The sequence below is a fragment of the Morus notabilis genome, unplaced genomic scaffold, assembly GCF_000414095.1.
Source record: "Morus notabilis unplaced genomic scaffold, ASM41409v2 Scaffold520, whole genome shotgun sequence".
In the NCBI taxonomy this organism is placed as follows: Eukaryota; Viridiplantae; Streptophyta; class Magnoliopsida; order Rosales; family Moraceae; genus Morus; species Morus notabilis.
This window is the reverse complement of record NW_010366812.1, coordinates 114,080-131,382: the sequence shown is the minus strand read 5'-3', so window position 1 is coordinate 131,382 and position 17,303 is coordinate 114,080. Positions and strand designations below refer to the sequence as shown.

At 33.7% G+C, this 17,303-nt stretch overlaps 3 protein-coding genes across 4 annotated transcripts in view; 1 reads left to right on the top strand and 2 right to left on the bottom strand.

Moving 5' to 3' along the window:
* Positions 1-454: 454 nt before the first annotated feature.
* Positions 455-6,443, bottom strand: LOC21390901. Of its 2 annotated transcripts, XM_024174188.1 has the most exons (10): positions 6,433-6,443; positions 6,122-6,192; positions 4,925-5,047; positions 4,221-4,416; positions 3,607-3,653; positions 3,301-3,358; positions 2,325-3,166; positions 1,707-1,985; positions 1,570-1,626; positions 455-1,148 (listed from the first exon to the last, which is right to left on the bottom strand). In XM_024174188.1, the coding sequence occupies exons 3-10, from the start codon at positions 4,946-4,948 to the stop codon at positions 960-962; spliced, it is 1,692 nt and encodes a 563-aa protein (XP_024029956.1). In that variant the 5' UTR covers positions 4,949-5,047; positions 6,122-6,192; positions 6,433-6,443; the 3' UTR covers positions 455-959. The 2 variants fall into 2 exon arrangements, with proteins under 2 accessions (XP_024029956.1, XP_024029955.1); XM_024174187.1 differs by lacking the exon at positions 6,433-6,443 and having other exon boundaries at positions 6,122-6,368.
* Positions 6,444-8,830: 2,387 nt separating this feature from the next.
* On the bottom strand, positions 8,831-13,217 carry LOC21390900. The gene is made up of 10 exons (XM_010111180.2): positions 13,122-13,217; positions 12,996-13,049; positions 11,642-11,758; positions 11,018-11,473; positions 10,494-10,912; positions 10,270-10,369; positions 9,974-10,033; positions 9,721-9,810; positions 9,473-9,592; positions 8,831-9,142 (listed from the first exon to the last, which is right to left on the bottom strand). The coding sequence occupies exons 1-10, from the start codon at positions 13,167-13,169 to the stop codon at positions 8,831-8,833; spliced, it is 1,776 nt and encodes a 591-aa protein (XP_010109482.1). The 5' UTR covers positions 13,170-13,217.
* Positions 13,218-16,752: 3,535 nt separating this feature from the next.
* The window catches only part of LOC21390899 (ATPase ARSA1), a 4,224-nt gene continuing 3,673 nt past the window's right edge, over positions 16,753-17,303 (top strand). Inside the window, exon 1 of the mRNA XM_024174190.1 lies at positions 16,753-16,958. Coding sequence (XP_024029958.1) covers positions 16,820-16,958 — 139 coding nt within the window. The 5' untranslated portion in view covers positions 16,753-16,819. The remainder of the gene's footprint in view (positions 16,959-17,303) is intronic.

Below are 17,303 nucleotides of genomic sequence, written 5' to 3'. Positions count from 1 at the left end.
TTTACCTACTTTGAACATGTTCGGCCGGGTAAGATTATCTCGGGTTCATGTAACCCCACCTCGCGCGCCTACCCACGCAGTGTGGATTAGGCATAATTAAAACTGAAAATTAAATAAAAAATTAAGAACCCGTGATTTTCGAGTAGGGTCGGGTCAGCTCGGCCGGGTTCGTCGGGTTCGGAGTGATTTCTTACGGCCCTAATCAGAACCCACAACCATAAAACTTTTTGATTGAGCAACAGAAGTGGGAATCATGATGAAAAATGATGTGACTGACGATGAAAACATGAATACATGATCAACAAGTCAACGCAACCGAAGGCACTTTGTATTAGTGGCCATCTAAGTTAGTGATTTTGTTGAAAATGATCAATTCAAATGCAATAGTCCACTATTTGGTATTAATCACATGGAACAAGATTGTGAAAGCTGGAAAGCCCAATGAGGCTGCAAAGTCTACTATAAAGTAACTTTCATAAGAAAAGGCTGACAACCTTTGCGAAGGAAAACACAAAAAAAGGGTCTACTTGAGCTACAATTCCCTCGTGTAACTAGAAACTAAGGCATGCCAATTATGTTGTCATGTTTGAGTTGCTGAGGCATGCAAAGAGGCAAACATTCCCGCAGATTGCGGGATTCCAACTCCATAACAGAACTAAAACAATCAATCCTCAGAAAACTCATGCATTGATGAATCAAACGTGATAATTGCTACATGTAATGTAATGTAATGTAATGTTATGTAATGCGTAATACCAACTACTAAAAGAAAAGGAGGGGTCATCTACCTACACACGAGTTTAAAAGATATTGACATTCTGAGGTGACACACTTTCGTTCCTACTATTTTTTTTTTCTCCCCTCTACTATTAATGTTAGCAAAGTATACCCCACAAGTATATCGTAGTTTGAGCTCGATGCTTTGCAGTAATTCTTTGCCATTGAAACTGATCGCATTCTCAGACGGCAGTTGACAGAGGGACCAATGCATTTGAGGTGCTGGCTGGGAAGGATGAAACGGCCGGAATAATGCAGGAGACCTTCGACCTACTGTCCCTTGGATACGGATAGATAACAGCCAATTCCCTAACTCGCCACAGAATAGATTCCGGCACAAAGTTCGTTGCTTGCTTTCGTCCTTGGTCAACCTGCATCAACTTAGAAGGATAAGTAAACTGACCAAATAAAAGAGCAATAGCCAGCACCAGCCATCAGCTCATAAAATGATTTCTCATTCATCAAAGACTAAGAATATGGAGTTTGTAGTGTAAACAAGTCATTTGGGTCAAATTGGAATTGAAAATCCTCTTTGGAAGAACCAATTTCAAATGTCGTTTGCTCGTGTTTGTTCATCAGATACATAATTCTCTTAATCAACTGATAAATTTTAAAAATCACGACAACACAAAGTAGCTGAATGTGCAAAACTTTCATATGTGTATTTACCAAATATCTATCAAATACTAAACAAAATCCGCTCGAGTTTCTACAGATTTTAGATTCAGCATTTAAAGTACTTGTTAGCGATGTTAAGAGAAAAAGAAAGCATGAAATGAAATTTAGCCACACCTTTTCCTTGATCTGCAATTGGGTACAGCTAGCCCTTAACAAATTTCGCCATTTGTCCTGAAACCACAAGAGCCGTCAAAATTTCACATCCAGAAATTGACAATCGCCGTTAATAATCTGAAAATGCTCGCAACTACCTTGAGGTCTACGGATGTACGATGTGAAGCTGATGAAAAAAGTAATCTCTTTATCTCAGTCCATCTCCCCACTCCGCACTGTGAAACGCCATCAACTAACTTCACCACTTCCTCAGTTGTCCATGATATATGTCGTTTTCTCCTGGTGCTACCTTTTGCAGTAAAACTCCTTGCAACACACTCGTCTTCAGAAATGTCTTCTTGTGACTCAACTATAAGAGCTACATCAAACCTCTCGCTTGGATCTAGAAGTCTATTTTCCTTGGAAACCCCAGAGCCCTAGACCCAAATTTAGATAATAAAGGCCTTTGTACATAGATGGTAATATAATCCCGCAGCAGGAGGTTGAAAAAAATTAAATAAAATAAAGTTGCATGAGAAGGAATGCTTGAAAGGAAGAGCTTCCTGTGGATCCAATCAGACATTAACTATGTAATACAGCGTACAAGGAAAGGCAAATTTTATTTTTACAACATTAAATTGTCCTAAAAAGATAACATGACAAGTTATAAATTTTGTTTCACTCATTCATTGTTTGAGCAAGGAATCTAAAAAGCATAGTGAATCCAATCAGACATTAACTATGTAAAAGAACTTGACAATAGCAATGCTTCTTACCAGAGATGATTTGTTTTTCTTTGGGTGGGGTTGCTCTCTTTCCATTGGAAGACCAAAGGGAACTTGGATACACCCTCCATTAAAAGAATCATCCTCATAAACCATGTGTTCTGCATTCTGCCACTTATATTTCGGATATCTATCATACAGAATCCTATCCTTTGATCTTTTTCCTATTCCACATTTTTTATTATTAGATTTTGATTCGTACTCCAATGATTCTTCAATGTATCTCCTGGGTGGCTTTCTTGACCTTTTTGGTGAGACAAGTGGTTCTGCCCTATATCCTTCATCTGAGCAGAACTCTATTTTGCTAACATCAGAAGTTGAGGTTTTGATGGATTCACAGCCATCCACTCTCTTTCTCTTCATCTGCTGCTGTCCTGAAATACTCTCACTATTCAATGGTCCTGTGACGGGGATGGTGGAACTTGCACAATAGTCAACAATGGATAAAAATATGGTTTTATCTTCACTTTCGGTAGAAATTTCTTCAAATTTCATGAGGTTCAGACTAGTTTCTAACTGAGCATAGTTCTCCAAACCATATAAATTATTTTTGTTTGGCCAGTTCTTGTCGATCAATAATGTCTCGTGTCCAGAAATGTTCTTAAAGGCCTCATCCAATTCTTTAGCTGCAGCTTGGTCTAGCAAAGAAGGATGATGGTTATAAGTATAATTAAGCACCGGCATACTTGTAGAAGACAACTTGACCATCTCCTCATCAGAGCCTGTTTTATGGACACTTTGGGATTGATTTTCTAATCCAACATTTCCCAGACAAGAAGATTTATTGCAGGAGCCATCGTCCGATTTGACAGCTTTATCAGCATGTTTGGTATCTACACGGGGAAAAGGAAGCTTTCATATGCTTATAGTAACAAAACGTTATGACAGCACTTCAACACATATATATATATATATATATATATATATTTATATATATATGTATTTATAAGGGGAGAGAGAGACTTACCAAAATGATTCTCTTCAGAACCGCCAAAATTGATTCCTTGCGACGCCTCTGAAGGAAACTATTACATTAAGAGAAAGAAAAGACACAAAAAATTTCAGAGAGCTTTACATATTTATCATAGATTTTTTGGTCAAAACTTACAAAGAAATAAAGTATGAACCCAAGGAGGATGAACCAAAAACAAATAACGAAGCAGCTTGAGCACAAATATATGAATCAAAACGTAAATAAAAATTATTAGTCAGATAGTTTTGAAGATTCATATGAAAATATATTTAAAGCAGACACCAAGAAGAAAATACATACTTCTAGGCTTTTTTCCTCGCCTTTAGGAAGCATAGTATGAACTGCATCTGCATGAGAATTCACAAATAGATTAAAAATATAAGTCAAAACAAACAAAGATATGAAATACCTTAGTAAGGCCATAACTAATAAAATCAAGTCACACATTCAAGATATAATGCACAAGAATTCAACAAGAAGCGTGACTCCGCACAACATACACTGATCACTATTGATTCAGATTCTTCTGTTACATGTTCCCCTAACGGGATAAAGTCAAAAAAATATTTATACGGATGCATATAGAAAGTCATAACATCTTTGTAGCAGGAGTACTCCAGTCCGGAAAGAACAGGTAGGCAAGCTGATCTATAAAATATGTATAAAGGGATTTTCCTAACATATATGCAAATAAAAAATACATGCTAAAGAAATTAAAAAGACAAAGTGACAGCTTTCATAACAACACACATAAACACAAATCATTTAGCAAGTACCAGAAAGCAAAATAATAATAATAATAATAATAATAAAATCAAAATCAAAATCAAAGACAGGTTGCAAACAAACGTCCAGTAGATTGTTAAAACTTGAACAAAGTAAACACATATTGAAGTGAGAGAGAGAGAGAGTACCAGTATCAAGTTTTATCTGATCATAATCAAAAGTGCTTGAAATATCTTCTATATTGAAGCTTTTCTCAATTTGGAATGCATCCAAATCAAGAAGACCACTAACCCAATCTTCTTTACACGGAGGCTCTACCAAGAAATGCTCCAAGACCACAGGTTCATCTTCTGAGGCAGGAAAAATAGGCATATCTGCATCAACCTAAAGATGAATAACAGAAACTGTTATAATAAAGCATTAACACAAGAACTCAGTTATTGAAAAGAAAATAACAGCAATGAAACAGGAGAAAAATCATTCAGAAAGAATATCAGATCTCATTTACTAGGAGTCAAATCATAATACCAAATTCAAATCCAACCACTATATTATGAGACCAGTGGCCACATGAAAGAATAGTACCTCAACAATTTATTTTTTTTATTTTTACTTATAATTTTAATTATTATTATGTTTTTCTTTTTTTTTTATATCCAGAGTTCTCTGAACCCACTTTCTGAGCCCGAGTTGGAAACTGGAGCCTTTTGCCAAACCCTACAATCTTTGGAAGGCAAGAAACTACAACTTTTGTCATATAGGTGCCAATGAGGTGGTTCGAACCAGCAATTTAAATTAAAATAAAGCATTTTTACCAGCACTACGCTGCAGACTGAAACACAAAAGACAAGAATAACAGCGTTTTATAGACTAGAGTGAAAATTCTACATACCTCATAAGGCTTACAGGTGAACATAGTTGCAAGCGCTTTCGAAGTTATCAAAGCTTCCTCTCCTTATGGACCCAGACAGACCTTAAATTTGTTTTCTATCTGACAATCTGTAAGCTCTTAGCACTGAGATTGGAAATCGAAAAAGTATATTGAAGTGGAGTTAGAACTTCAAAATAAGTAACAGGATCGCTTCCAATACGCTTTCAGCAAAAAGTTCAGTTAACGCATTACACTCATTACTAGAAACACATAACAGTTATTCTAGACAAACTATATTGATAAGTAACCGAAACTCAAAGTCCCAAACTCCCAAATTACAAAATGGACCATTTTTCCAGCGTTAATTCTGAACCGCATTCCTTATCAATATTCACAAAAATAAAGATAAAATAAAAACAAAACAAAAAAAGGCGGGAAGCATAAACAGAGTAGAATACCAATCTGTCAAGAATCCATTTTTATCCTAAAAGCTTTACTTCTAAGCAAGTTATTTTTGCTTCTCAATAATATCCCTTGCTATTTTCATATTTAGTCTTGACTCTTGTCCTATACTAAAGCTAGAGACTTCAAATCATTGTTTTACGTTCCTGTAGAGTGACAGCAAGTTCATTACTACTTTCCTGCTCTGGAAGCCGTAAAATCAAAAATGAAAAAAGAAAAGAAAAGAAAAAAAAAAAAAAAAGAAAAGAAGTGGGCATTCCATCTCAAGTTCAAAATTGAAAATTCACCAAATCCTTTCTCACAAAATTTCAAACAAAATAGGTCCAATTTCTGATTTCTATGTTTCCTGTGACGTTAATTTCAATAAAACCAGTGGGGTCATTGAGCCTCAGTAGGGCAATCAAAGAATACCCTTTATCAAATGAATGCTTCTTCACCCATTTACTGCCCCCATCAAAAGCTACAATAGGCAAAGCAAAACACCATGCATAATCAAACAAACACCACATCTCAAAATCCCACATTCAAACACAACCCAGAAAAGGAAAATCAGAAACAATAACCAAAAACTCAGATTATCATCGCAAAGATGAAATATAAACAAAAATCCCAGCACAATAAAGTAGCTCCAGGACAAACACATAAAAATAGCAAGCATAACCAGTGATAAAAAATGCCAAAGGAAAAAAAAAAAGAACTTCATAGGAGAAATCGAAAAAAAAAACCCAGAAGAACAAATAAAGAAAAGTAAAGTACCTCATGCAAAACAGCCGGAGAAAAACCAAAAAAAGGAGCGGAATATTCACTGTAGTGGAGGACTCTGAGAGCTGAGCTTGCCAGAAGAAGAAAAAGAAAGAGGAACAGAAATCAAATCACCACATTACCAAGGCTAAGGAAAATAGAGGAAAAAAGCAAAGGAGAGAATTTCTCAGAGAAGCCCCCAAAAGCTGAGAGAGGCGGAAGAGAGAGAAAGAGGAGAGGAGGGAGAAAGAAAGAAAGGGAGGGAAAGTGCAAGTAGGAGAGAGAAAGAGAGAAAAAGAAAGCAATTACGAGGTTGTTTATTTTACCAATATATTTGTGTTGGCGATTTTTGTTGATTTATTAATTAATTTTATTTATTTATATATTTGGGGATGCGGATTTGAAATGAGAAATTAAATAGAAATGGGAAAATGGGAATAAAGAGGGGTTTGGAGTCCGCGGGTGGGGACAGTGGGGGACAGGTCAGAGTCAGAGCGTAGGAGACCTTTGGGTTTGGGCTACGACCTTTTTGTGAAGCCCCACTTGGCAATGGCCGGGCAGGACTGGATTGTCTATAAGATTTAACAAACGTTTAATTTATTGATTTAAATTTTTAATTTACGTTGAGATATAATTTTATATGATAAATTTTTATTATAATAAGAAAATTAAATATAATTATTTTTAAAAATATTTTATTGTAATAAAATTTAAATTTTAAATTCAAATTGATAAAATAAACGGGATTGCATTGTTTAATTTGTCGATTTAAATTTTCAATTCAAGTTATAATATAATTTTATGTCAAAGCTTTTAATTGTATTAAAAAAATTAAATATAATTTTATATACAAACTTTTAAATATAATAAAATTGAAATTAAAAATTAAAATTAATAAAATAAACAATGCCTTATATCATTAACCTCTCCAACCACTTAAGCGGCACTCCTTAATATATGTAATTAATTTTGGACTTTATTATTGTAAAATCTCAGTTAATGACTTAACTTTGCGAACGATGATATCGACTTTTTTTTTTCTTGAAACGATAATAACGACTTCGCAAAAGAAAAAATCGGCGGGAATTTGGAACCGTGCAATTCAATGTATGCTGTGATATGATAGTATACTGACCATGTATGTATCTATTTATAGGAAAACTTACGTGGAGATAGTTTTTCTCCCCTTAAACAAATAGATTTTTTTTCACGGTTTTTTATGTGTGCGCTTTTTTTTTTTTTTTTGTTTAGCTTTGATTAAGCTTCGTATTATAGTGTAGACTATAAAATATGATAGTAAATAAGTATCTATTTTTAGTGACGGAGTCAGTCTTTTATTTTAATAAAAACGTATATTAAATTTTTTTAATAAATTATCTTAGTATGAGCATATAAGAAAGTATATTTATTTTAATAATAGCACATATTATTTCAGTGAGGATTTAAATGTAAAATTTTTAAATTTTTAAAAATAATATTATTTTTAAAAAAATTTAAATGAGAACGATAATCCTTACTGAGCTGTACTTAAATCCGTCATTGTCCATTTTACCACCGAGAGCTTGACGAAGTGGTAAGCTCATGGTGAGTTCGAGCTGGGACCAACACAATAGTCGGGATAATACAATAGTGTGCCTCCTCACATCATTTGAGTACGCTATCCTCTAAACCTATAATATTTTTTTAGTTTAAGTATTATGAATTTGTGTCATTCCTTTACATTTCCTAATCTGTATACATATACGCATTTTATCTTTTAATTCATTACAAATTAACAACGATAATAAATTGTAGCTACGTTTTTTACTTGCGTCCCTAACTCTGAACCCGTGACAAGAAAACAACAATCATTGTCAATTGATATTAGAATATCAATCAAGCATTAGCTGTTTATTTGATTGGTTTCGGCTGTGAATTATAAATTTGTAAGTATTAAATCAATCACTAAACAGCTACAATTTGACCAATCCCCAATAGATGTATGTACCTACGTGAGACATCCAGCCAAGTCAAACAATGTTCCCCTACCTGTTCCCTAGATTTCGGCTTAAAAGTTCTTTAAATATGTCTTGATAACGGCCTTTGTGCACATTACTACTTCTACGTCAAGTTAAGAATCTTGCCTCAAGCTTACACTCTAATGAACTATTAATGAACTTTAATGAGCAGTTAGAATATAGAGTTTCTCTCGCGGGATTAGAAAAAATAAGTTATTAATGGTTTTATATTTTTTAATTATTAAATATGTATTAAAAATTATTTATTATGTATATATTTTTTAATTTAATGTGATTTTAACCATATATAACGGTCAAAAATTAATCTCACCAGTCAGCTGATATGGTTCCGTTAGAATGTCTTTTTTTTTTTTATTCTTCTAAGATAAGTTTAAGGGATAATTCTACATATGACTCTCCAAATTAAATAAAAAAAAAAGAGAGTTTAAAGTTTGACACTTTAAAATTGCGCCTTATTATTTGAAAGAATTGGGGGTTTTTTTTTTTTTTTTTCCTCCATTAAAGCCCTGTAATTTCTGTTGTGGATGAAGGAAATAGGATACCACCAATAATCCTTTTTTTTTTCCGGCCAAAAAAAAATGGAGACAAATTTTCCTTACTAGATCATTGAATCCTGTAATGATTCTTATTCATATATCGCACTTGGTTATCACATATTATGTGCACATTATTCATGGAAGAAAAAAAAAAGCACTTATAAAAGAGTTTATATAGCCAATAGATATTGGAACTCATAATCATAAGGTATTTTCTCCACAGTAGCGCTAGTTACTCTCCCACTGCTGTGGGATCTGAAGCAATCCACTATTGACTTTCTCAGTGACCCAGATGTAGGCAATTGGTGGCATACCCACTCAACCAATAACTCCTTGTCTGCTGCAAAATCAAGCAGATTTCTTAGCAGTAATTCTGGCAATGCAATCTTCTTTGTGCTCGTCACTATGACTGAAGCTTGAAGATACTCCAGTTTTGATCTCTCCAACTCAGCCACAATACTCTCAGCTGTGTACATTCTCACCTGCACATAGATTGACGCGGCCCCGCCAAACATTTTCGTTATTCATGCTTTTTACCACCTTACTTAACAGGCTGGCCTTTTAAGATAAAAGTTAGGTCTCGTTCATTTCACCGATTCGAATTTTCAGTTCTAGATTTTTACAGTGAAAAACTATCAAAAAATATCACATTTAACTTTTTCAACTATAGTGAAAAACTCTCAGAAAATGTCACATCTCAGTTCGAATTGAAAACTCAAATTCACGAAGTGAACGAAATCTTTAGAGAGTCCAATTTTTATTATCACGTACATTTCAAACTTCAAAGAAAGTAATGGAATCGAATATCTTACAGCAGGAGAAGAACGGGTTCCGCAACAGAGAGCGAATGTGACATTAGGATCTGTGGATTCGAGTCCGTAAAGTTCACGAACAATGGCTTCTTTGTCGTCTTTCTCGCCGTTCTTATAAGCCTAGAAAAAGAGTCATATTGCATACCAGATTATATAAGCACTACAGATATGGTGCGACAATGAATTACATTAATGTCAGTCACACACACAAACACATATATATACACAGTGATACATGATATATCTACCTCTTTCATGCTTGAAGGTGCTGATTTCCTCAGAATGTAATGCTCTATGGCTTGAGCATTAATGATGTTGCCTCCTATGTTGAGAATTGCCTGGTTCAAAGAATTAGAAACCAAAGGACAGATAATATTTAGTGATTATCACACTAGATAATAATCATATATTCATATTGTTCCTCTTCTTGAGTTTTTGTGTGATTCCTGGTTAGTAGGTTACTAAGATACCTATAATTTTGGTAGTTTCAGTTGAAAGTACCTTGTTCATCAATGTAAGCAGTTTTTCCGGGGAAGATGGCACTCCATATTGGAGAAATCCCTGAAGATATAAAAGAAATTCACAGTAAAATATGTCATAAACAGGACAAGTTGAATAATTCTCACTTGTTTTCTGATGTGTGCCTAAGCTTATGCATAGCAGAGCAAGTCTAACTGAGGAAAAATTGCTTAAATCTTGGTCTTGTATGCAAGATTATGCACACAACGAAGTTGGAGTTCTCATAATTGAAACTAAAACAACAAAAGAAGAATAGCTTCTTTTTTCGCAATATATACATGCATGATACAAGCATTGTACATGTTGATCCAGAACGCTAACTTCTGTTGGTATGTCAAGCTTCTCAAATCCACCGTCTGTAGAATGTTCATCAATTGCCTGTTGTGAAAATTATGAATCAATAAAAAAATAGGAAACAAGTTTTGAAAAGTATTGAGAGCAGAGCAAACTATTGGCAGCTCACTGTGCTAATTCTATTAATCTAAGGAGCTTATTTACATACCTTAACTTTCTTAGTAGAGGAAGAGAACTAGGACTCGAAACGCATTTCGGGTCCATAGAACTCGCGGTGAACATAACCAAGTTCTTGTAAGGCCCAATGTCCCTTGGAATTGACTCTTCCACATTGAAGATACCATAAGGGTCTTGTTGCCTTGATTCCTTCAAGTTCGAACCAGCCTCAACTCTGAAGCTTCTTGAGCTTAAGGAAGAGTGCAAAGACCTTGAAATGGGACCTGACTTCTCTAGTTCCATTGTCCTTGTTGTTCTAAGCAGCCTAATGTATATGAAATTCAGACACTTCAGGATTTCCTCAGATAGCTTGTTGGGTTGCCAATTCTGGATGTTCTCTTCTGAGTGAATTGAAGCAGATACAGGCTTTGGAGGGAGGTGATCTAAAGGCATTCCCGGATTTCGTGTTGGCTGAAATCGAAGAAATCGGGGCTCGAATATTTTGAAAGTAAAACTATTTAGTGTTATAACATGTTGATGATAACTAGTAATTAGTCTTACTCATCAGAAGCATACCCTGGGTGATGGATTTCTTGGATCTCTCATGGGAGAAGCTGGCTTCAACATTCCACTTTTCCTTGGAACCCTTTCTTGTATCTTGACCTCTTCATGGAAATAATTCTCTTTCTGATCACCAAATGCTTTGAAGTTCATTCCCCTTCTCTCATTTAGACTAAAGTCATTAAGATTATAGTCACCTTTTATGGCTTTGCTTATGAAGTGCAATGTCTTGGTTTCATATGCCATCCTATCACTATGAACACCATTATGCATGGGGCTTGGGAATGTGAATGAGGATGAATGACCCCCGGGACCTGGACGGAGTGGAGAACCGTATCGCCATTGTTTTGATTTTGATTCCTTGTTCACTTCCTGTTCTTGCTTCAGTCCAAGTTTAAGTTTACTTATTTGGCCCTCAAGTCTTTCAATCTCATCTTCAACCATAGCCAACTCTGCTAGGAGCTCCTTCATCTGCATAATTCATTGCTAGTTAGTAAATTTGCTGAAAGAAAGTTCATTCAATATGAGCTTGCCATAGACTTCTTCATTGGGACATAATAAGGTTCCTTTTGATAAATTGCTTCCATAAATAATACCTCCATTTGGTACCATTATTTGAAATCGGAAGGAAAGATATACCTTGGGAGGAAGGAAGTTTGGTATATTAGTGAAAGACCCGTTGTGTTGATTGTTAACATGCTCCAAAATTTCGTGCACTTTTTCTTCTTGATTCAGCTTGTTTTGAAGCGTAGAGACCTGCAATTAACATGGTCTTCTCTAATGCCCCATATTACTCAAGCTTAAACGGTAATATAACTATATAAGTAAAACATTCCTAATATTCATATTGTTTCCTAACTAAATCAGCCATCAAAACATTAAATATCAAATATCTACCAAAGTCTAACTTTGTATTCATCTGTTAATTAGAAAACAACGGCCGTATTTAGAATTGATCCCGTTTTTATTTTTTACGTTTTTCGAAAAAGAAAAAATGAAAACGTTTTTAATACGGCGTTTGACGCAATAAAGACAAAAAATGAAAATGAAAACAATTTTTTAATTTAGTGAAAAATAAAAGAGAAATGAAAAACGACTTTATTTTTTTTTTTCATTTTTATTTTCGTTTTCTCATCTCTCGAACAGAAAGAGAAAAAAATAGACATCAATAAATTTTTTTATACTAAAAATAATTTTTTGATAAAATTATCAAACGTATTTTTAAAAATAATTTATGTCTAAAATTAAAAACGTTTTTATTTTTTATTTTCATATAAAAAATAAAATTATTTTAAAACGAGTTTGTTTTTTTGCAAAGTTTTGCAATATTTATTAGATTGTGCAGAACTGTGGAATAAAAGAGTTGTCTCACAATATTTACTCCTATCTTTTTCATAGGCAAGTACCTAGACTAGCTAGTTAATATAATTAGACTCTATATAAAATTTTCGGTATGGGAGTGGTCTAACCTTTTCAGATCAGCGAATACTCGTATTTTGTACACTCCTATTAAATCCTCGACACCAAGAACTCAAAATATATATCAAAATGTTGCCTAGGGAAAACCAAATCATGGTAACTAAAAACGGATAATTGAACATATTTGAGATTTTATAATGCCGAGTCTCAGCTCTAACGGATCAATTGTTTATTAATTAACAAACTCTTTAACTTTTTTTTTTCTGAGTGTTTATCAATTAAACATATTAGATTTCCATTATTTGTTTGAGGACTAACTTATACTCGTGACCTATGTCAATTCGAGAACCTTATAGATTCATCAGACAAACATAAACCCTGCAGGAAACAAAAACCCATCACCTACGTTGTCCTATTAACATAGCTAGGCTATTCAGTTCCAACACGAATTAATTAATTCACGCTTTATAGTATTTTTTTTTTCTGGTAAGTTTTATAGTATCAACTTTTTCAACATATCTTTCAATCAATAAAACTTTTTCAACATATCCCAGAAGATCCAAAACGTTCATACCTCTCTTTCAAGCTCATCAAGCCTCTTCCTCTGGCCGCTTAGTTTTTTCTTTCTCTGCGGTATCAAACGTGATCATGATCAAATACTAAATTGACCAAAAAAAAAAACTTTCCATGCAAAACTTACAATCTCCACCAGCGAGTAGTCTCCGGCCTGGCTCGCCATGAACTGCATACCGCGGCGGTGAAGCCTCAGAGCACCGAAAAATATCCAAGAGGAAATGTTGACGCTAAAACGACAAGGAATAATGTTATTATTGGTGAAGAGGTTTTGTAGATGAGCAAAGCAATATTGTTGTTGGTAGGAGAAGAGGACTAAACCAAGCTTGGAGGCAAAGGAAAAAGGGTGGCAACTATGTAAGTTGACGTGCGATTATAGTTTGAATTAGAAAACTGTTTTGTTGATTACTGTTTTAGAAGGTGGGAAGGAGCTTTCAGGTGGGTTTTGGCAATTGGAAAACCGCCTATATTGCGGGTGGGACATCATGCAAGAATGAGAGCGAGAGAGTTGGAATGATGCGTGGAGTTTGTGGGCTACTTTTTTACTTAGTTTGACGTAGCTTGCAATTGTGGTTTTGTATGGTTAGCGGTTATGACTTACCAAGATGAGATGGTATATTATCGTGATCAAAAGCTTGTATTATTTATGGCAATAGTCGGTAAAACAATGATGTGTGATGCATTAACGGCTAAGTACTGTGCATTTTGTTTGCCCTCTATGGCCAACATAATATAACGACTTTCTTATGACTAAAATTTTCATCAGTATTCATATCACATTGATTTTGTGAAAAAAGTTTTTTTTTTCCCTTCTCTTTTTCCTTTTTTTATGGCCTTTTTCCTTTTTAAGCTTGATGGTCAAAGTTCGGACCTTGACCGCACACGTGGGAAAGATTTATTTTGCCATTGATCAATTCCAGTCGTTGGAACAGATGGTGTCGTTTTTCATGTTACTTCGTCGCTTAGGGGTTTTTTTGTCGTTTCATATTTTGTAGTTGTTTTATTGTTGTAGTATGAATTTTATTTTCTGTCCATTTTGTTGTCGTATTTCCAATTGTCGTTTGCAATATTACACTCGTTCTCTTCTTTGCACTTTCTATATTTTTTTTTTTTTGCCCTTTTTATTCTCTCGTCGTTTCACTGCTACGGTTGTTGTTCGCATTTCTGTCTTCATGAGAATTGTCATTTTTCTTTTTCCTCGTCCGATTACAGCTTCGCATGTCTTCTTTTTTTTTTTTATTACTGTCGATTTCACTTTTAACCGTTCATTTCACCGATTTGAGTTTAAAATTCGAATTTTACTACAGTAAAAAACGAACAGAAACTGTCACATCTAACTTTTTTATTACAGTAAAAAGCTCTCACACAAAATCACATCTCAACTCAAATTACAAACTCGAATCAGCGAAGTGAACAGGCCGCTGTTTGCAATTCTTTTGCACAGTATTGCCGCTTTTCCCCCTCAATCTTCAACATCAGTTTTAAATATCTTGTCGTTTTGTATTCATCAGCTTCATCCTCGCTTTCCTATTTATTGTCGTTTTTAAACGTATTCTTTTCGCTTTATAAGTTTTTATTGTGTCGTTTTATTTTTGTTGCCTATTTACTTATATACTTATAGCCATCGTTCAGTGATCTTCACTTGAACTGTTGTTTTCGAGTTATGTTGTCTCTCCATCGTTTGAAGATTTCATTTTCCTTTTTCCAATTTATTTTCATCTTCATCGTCAGTTGCCTCTTGCTTTCCTCTTTGCTTTGCTTTTACGGGCCTCTTTTATGTCAAAATGTAACAACGCACCTAAAATTAAAAGTACAAACCAACCATTAAAGCCGAAAAAAAAGAGAAAAATACAAGTTTGCCATGATTTATGGGTGTTTATTATTCATGTCGTTTTAAATAATTAGTGCTACCATCGTCGTGGCCGGCTCAACACATTTTGGGGTCTTAACCCGTATTTCCCCGTGAGCCTTTTTTTTGCGTGTAGTGGACCGGCTATTCAGCCCGTATTTCCCCAGTCCAGTAGCCCATGAGCCTTTGAACACTTTCTGGACTTCTCACTTTTGTCTGAAGGGTTGCCTTTTTTAGAAAAAATTATTCAACTTATTCTATGTAGGTATATCGGTAAGGTCTTTAAATCAGTACTTACTATTTATCGGATTAAAACGGTAGTTGTATAATTTTATATAAATTGTATATATTTACATATAAAATCATATATATTTACATATAAAGTTATAAGAAATAATAATGTATATTAATCCTCAAAACATGTATTTTTTATAGCAATTAGTGAACACATAGCATGAAAATATGTATATTGGCTGATTTGTTGTATTTCATGTTAAATATACACGACTTTACATGTAAATATACATGATTTATATAAAATTATACAACTGCCGTTCCGGTCAGGCACTTTCTAAGTGCCTGATCAGGGACAATTCCATATTGGTATATTATTCCTCTTAAAAAAATGAATAATTTATTTTTAAGAGTACGTAAGTCTAGATTTTTACCTGTTATTTTTTAAAAATACTATTTTGTTAGTATAATTATTTGACTAAAAAAATTATGAATCAAGAGTAAAGATAAAATTCCGGATCTATGCATTTTTAAGAGGTATTTATCAAGATTATTCTTATGGCTTGTTTACTTATCCATAATCGGAGTGGACATGAATCGGAGTGGACATGTTTCAAAGTGGACAAGAATCGAAGTTAGAAATCAGAGTCAGAATAAGCTATTTACTTAGGTTCCAGGAATCATAATCGGAATCAGTCATAATCCCATTATGCGTTTACTTCCGCCCAGAATTGGAATAAACTGTTATAAATTTACTTACCTACATTTTTAGTAGATTTTTATGTGTTGAACTTTAAAAAAAAAATTATACATTATGCTAACTATCATAATATTAGGATAACTAATTAGTAATTATATTTTTTTAATCACACTAAATTAATCATCTAAATTAGGATAACTAATTAGTAATTAGATTTTGTTAATTACTCTCTTCTTTCGTGCTAAAAGTTGAGATATGGTTACTTTACATTATCAACATATAAAATTAAATTTAGCATTACATTGCATATTATAGAAAATAAAAATCAGCTTAGGATATAGATTGAAAAATGAAAAGCAATAGGCATAACACAAGAATCAAATTATAAGCATGAAAAAAAAGCTATCTTAATTTCATTTAATTATTTGCATTGATATAAATTCGTCCTTGGCACTAGTAAAAAAGAAAGAAAAGAAAAAAAAAATCAGAGGAAGTGAACAAGGAGATACAAGAGACGTGAAAGTAAATTAAGACATTTTTCAATTTTTTACTTTTTACTTTTCTATTCACAAATTTATTAGTAGAATTAAGGGTAAAATCGTAATTAATATTTACTATTAAGGATTGGGAGTGTCAATCCGGTGGAGGTTGGGAGAGTGTCAATCTCATTCCTCAATCATAAATTGGTGTTGTACCTACATATTTTTACTCTCATTCTAAGATAAAAATGAGTAAATAAATATGAGATTAACTCTATTCCTGATTTCTATTCTAAGTAAATATGTCATTACTCTTTACTCTTAATTAATATTATTTTAACTAATATAATTAAAGATATTAATTAATAAAAGTAAAATTCTAGACTCGTTTTATAAAGTATTTGTCTCATTTTCATTAAAAAAAAAAAGAGGCAATTTTCTAGTCTCTCATTTAAAGGCAAAGCGTAATATTGATGTGAAAGACTGAAAGAGACTCTAAAGAGTGGAGCGGCAACTATTTCTGCTTGTGTTAAGCGACAGCCAAAGAGTTGGAACGTTGAAGAATGAGAACCGCCGCAGTAGCCTTCCTTAAGCAATGCAAAAACTATTACCACTTCAAACCTTGTCTTCTCGAAACCACTAGAAGCTTCTTCCTTTCTTCTGCTTCGGTCTATCCAAAGCCCTTTACGACTCCCCTTCAAGGTCACATCTTCATTACGACTCTTATATCTCTCTCACAGTTGCACCATTTTTTTTTTTTTTTGTTGATACGATATGGCGCCTATAATTCTCACTTTACTAATAACAAATAAAGGTATCGGGATTCAAACTCTGATGAACACACACGCGCACAATCAAAATGATTGAGTTTTGTTGAATCACCGCAGTTCATTTCGGTTGTTCCTTTTCTCCCCAAAAAGGAATATTTTGAGGGGATACTACGCCTATTTTTGAAGGTGTAAAATTGTTAGGAATGCCCATATCACAACTCTCGTTACAATTTTAAGTAATGGGAAATATGGTTTTTTTTTTTTTTTTTTTTTTTTT